This window comes from Oryzias latipes, chromosome 1 (assembly GCF_053564925.1).
Source record: "Oryzias latipes strain Hd-rR chromosome 1, Olatipes_Hd-rR_3.1".
NCBI lineage: Eukaryota > Metazoa > Chordata > Actinopteri > Beloniformes > Adrianichthyidae > Oryzias > Oryzias latipes.
In genome coordinates this window covers 35,330,440-35,334,633 of record NC_136237.1, presented here as the reverse complement: position 1 = coordinate 35,334,633, position 4,194 = coordinate 35,330,440, and the positions used below count along the sequence as shown (strand labels likewise).

Here is a 4,194-nt window from a genome sequence, read left to right as displayed (position 1 = left end):
TTGAGCCTTTTCGGTGCTTTTATTTGTAATTTTGAGTCTGTGAAACCAATGTCATAAACCTTCCTTTAGAGAATATTTCTCATTAGAAAGATATTCATAAAATTAAACAAATATTACAAGCATACAAAAGAGAATCAAAAGACAGTTTTTTTTATCTTTGTTTCCTGAATATTCATTTTTAAGGTTAAACAGGGACACCTACAGTGCGCCTGTGGTACTGCAGACAAACTTTCCAACAATACTTCTTGCTCTAAAACACAGATACGTATTTTATGGTCTCGTCACAATTCTCCAATGATAATACATAAATGTTCAGAGCTCAGGAAACATTACTGATGAGAACATTTAGACTAATTTGATGACTCGTATTGTCCTCCAGCTAAAAACAGGAGGTTTCCTCTACTGGATCAGTTTATGGGTCCAAGTCCTCTGAGTTAACTTCTTCCTTGCGAGATACCACCTTTCCATCCACTATCTCTTCAATCACCACATATGTCCTCTGACTGATTTTTGGTTTGCCTGGAGGGGGCAACAGGAAAAAAAAAGTTAGACTGAGTCTTTTAGTCATGAAAGTGCAGAAATAAATGGGAAAAAAAAACTGTTAACTCACGTTTTTCCTCTGTCTTCACTTCTTTCACTTCCACTTTTTTGACTTCAGCCACCTTGACTGTCCTAGAATAAAGGAAGAAGAGCGGTCAGATTACAGCTGCAGATCTTAAAGTCAAACTCTGTGGCAAACTTTATCCAAAAAAAAGCAACAACTTACTGCTCTTCTTCTCCACACAGAAGTCGCCGGTACTCTGCAATCTCCATCTCCAGCCTGGTCTTGATGTCCAGCAGCCTCTTGAATTCCATGGCCTGGTTCTCGGTGTCGGCCCTCAGCTGGCTGACTTCGGCCTCCAATCCGTTCACCCTGCCCTGCAGTTGACTGAGCATCTGGCTGTACCGGAATTCAATCTCGCTCACCTCTCTCTCCAGAGCAGATTTCTGCATGATGGGAAAAGTTGTTACCACTTTTGTCAAACGGCCCTGAAGTGATTGTGCTCTGCTGCTTCAGCATTGGTTACCCGGGAGCGCTCAGACTCCAGCTGGATCTCCAGGTCCTGCAAGACCCTCCTCAAGTCATTGATCTCGCTTTGTGCGTGATTTAGCTCATTTGCCTCTGAGGTCGTCTTCTTGCTGAGTTCCTCAAACTGCCAGGAGTCAAAAAGGACGGTCAGCTCACCATCTCTGAATCAAGACTAAGAACTTGCAGGAGGCTTCCAGATTTCTTACCTTGACTTTGTACCAGGCCTCCATCTCTCGGCGACTCTTGGTGACAATGCCCTCGTACTGAGATCGGACCTCCTCCAGAACCTGGTTTAGGTCTTCCTGAGGCTTGGCGTCCACCTCAACGTTGACAGAGCTAGAGCTTATATTGCTGCGCATCGCTGCCATATCCTGCAAAGGTTAGAGACAGAAACTTGAAGGAGGAGGTGGAGGAGTCACCTGGGCTTGATCGGTTCACATTCAGCAACCACACGACCAGGTATATTTTTGGCATTTGGGCCTCATAGGATCCAGGAAAATTAAATTATGAAATGCGGGCCAGAAATGACCCAGTGCTGACAGGATTTGCTGTTGGTGTTCAGAAATGGCAGATTTGAGCCACTTTTGGGCCGAATTTTCTTGACAGAGAAAGAAGCAGCGTAGATCCATCTGTTAAAAAAGTTCTGTTCTGGAGTTGTTCAGGTTGTTGTTTCATGAAACAACATTACCGGATAAAGTCTGTTGTATAAGGTGATCTGGGCGGAGTACTGCACTAGTGTACATCTCAAGACTTTGAGGAAAATTATAGCGTAACTTTGTTGACACAACAAAGCTCTTGCATTTCTCAGCAGGTTTTTGTCTGCTGGAGATGTTTCTGTGAGGCCCTTACCTCCTGATGGTTCTTCTTCATAAAGACCAGCTCCTCCCTCAGGCCCTCCACCTGCATCTCCAGGTCAGACCGCGTCATGGTCAGGTCGTCCATGACCTTGCGTAACCCAAGAATGTCCGCCTCCACAGACTGGCACATTACCAGCTCGTTCTCATACCTGCAGAGGCGGAAACGTGTTTCACTAATGTTAGAACCAACTACAGAACAGAACCAGTTCCTCTACTTTTACCGCCACCTCTCTCTCGTTACGGCTCAGTGATGATGATGGTGTGACATTTCAAAGGGAAGATCTTCTGCACTTACTTCATTCTGAAGTCATCTGCTGCCAGTTTGCTGTTGTCAAGCTGCAGCATCAGTAGGCCGTTGGCCTGAGCAGCAGAGCCGATCTGGAACACAAAAAACACTGGTGGGTCTGGAGGCCGCTTACCACATGAGTCTAGTGAGGCACTGAAATCCAATTTACAATGTGGACAAAATCTGGAACTAAAGTCTGGGAAAACCTTTTAGGTCTACTTTGATGTTTATATGGATAACTGTTTTAAAGAAAGTCTTTGTGATGTTGAGAAAAATCAGTTTGGAGTCTGAAAAAACTGCATTAGAAATTCTGTGAAACTGAATTTAGAATGTTTTACTTAAGAAGAAGTCCCACTCCCATCATATTCTGATCTGTTGTAAAAGCATCACCAGTGGACTTTTAATCAGAAAACTGCATGTTTCAGAAATTCGTGTCTGGGTTGTGGGCGGGACCATTAGCGCGAGCAACCCCCCCCCCCCCTCCCCTCCCCATCACTGAGAGCTCGGAGCAGAACAATCAAACAGGCAATTTCTTTTTTCTCTCAAACAGCAATTTTTCGTCTGCTCCTGATTCACAACGATTTGAATAATAATACAAATACTCAGAAATATAATTCTTAGCTTAATTTTCTTTAGGTGAATATTCCATAATCTTAAAAATGTCACAATCACATGTTTAAAAACACGACGATTTTCATTGAATCATGGAAAAAGTATTGCTTTTTTTCTGCTTGGTTGTTGTCGGTTCTGGGGGTGGGGGCCCTTTGGTGACCCCGGCGTTTACCTTTGAGCGCAGGTCGTCGATGGTCCTTTGGTAGTGGCTGTAGTCCCTCGCGGTGGGGGTCTTCTTGTCGTACCACTCCCGGATCTGCTGCTCCAGCTTGGCGTTTTTTGCCTCCAGCTCGTGCACCTTGCTCAGGTAGGAGGCCAGCCGGTCGTTGAGGTTCTGCATGGTCGCCTTCTCGCTGCCGGACACGGAGAACCGCTCCCCCCCGGCGCTACCCCCGCCGAGCGCATCCGAAAGCTCAAAGCCGGAGCGCAAACCGCTGGAGGCGTACGACATCCGGGTGGGCGCGCTGCTGTGGACGCTCATGGCGCGGCGGGGCATGCTCGAGGATAGTCCGGAAAAGCGCACGGAGGTCATTCTGCTTGCAGGAGTCTTCCGAAGTGGAGGTGCCGAGGCTTTCTGAGAGGATGGATTTTATAGGCACCTGCGTGGAGGGAGAGGGAGCGGCCGTGGAGGCATCATCACAGGTGTCACAGGGCGTGGAGACGATCAGTAACGGCTGCCAGGGCGCATGTCATCCCACAGGGTGTCAAGGCATGTGAGCCGCTGCGCACGCAGCTGTGATTAAGTCTGCGTGAAAGATGAGGCTCAGGTGGGAATGCAGGACTTCTTCCTCCCTGAAACCATCCCACAAACAACAGAACCGAACCAAAACAGGTCCAGACCCATGAACCACCTGCATCATGATCATGGAGGTCTTATGTCCTGAAGCTGCTTCTTTGTCCAAAATCCCTCAATTCCTTTAAGAAATCTTAGGGGATTTTTTGTTACTTCATTGTATGAAATATTTAATTCTTTCAAAATAAAAGATCAAATCCTCTTTTTGCCTTCCAAGAGGCTGGGCCTGTTTGCTCACCTGGAGAGAGAATTCACTCACAGGGGATTGCTATTACAATCTATAAGCCTAATTTATGAATTACATAACACTAAATCTTCTTTAATTATTTTCACACAAAAAACACCTTAATGTTTGTTAAATATTTGCTCGCTTTGAAGATTCAGCTTACAAAGATTTTTGTCAACTTAGTATTGATTCCTGCTTTCTTTTCACTTTCTTCAGATAGCATTTGCATCACTTAACACAATATCTAAAACACAATATTAGACTTCTTAAGCTTTCAAACTTTTTTTTTAATTAATTTTCAATTTAAATAAAACTCTTTGGCATTATATTAGACAATTTAAACCTTATTTA

General features: G+C 44.9%; 1 protein-coding gene across 1 annotated transcript; it reads right to left on the bottom strand.

Annotated features, from left to right (window-relative positions):
• Positions 1-3,500, bottom strand: LOC101167517 (keratin, type I cytoskeletal 19). Its single transcript, XM_004065665.5, has 8 exons — positions 2,997-3,500; positions 2,222-2,304; positions 1,919-2,075; positions 1,276-1,440; positions 1,068-1,193; positions 767-987; positions 611-672; positions 1-519 (listed from the first exon to the last, which is right to left on the bottom strand). The coding sequence occupies exons 1-8, from the start codon at positions 3,354-3,356 to the stop codon at positions 413-415; spliced, it is 1,281 nt and encodes a 426-aa protein (XP_004065713.1). The 5' UTR covers positions 3,357-3,500; the 3' UTR covers positions 1-412.
• Between the last annotated feature and the right edge of the window lie 694 nt (positions 3,501-4,194).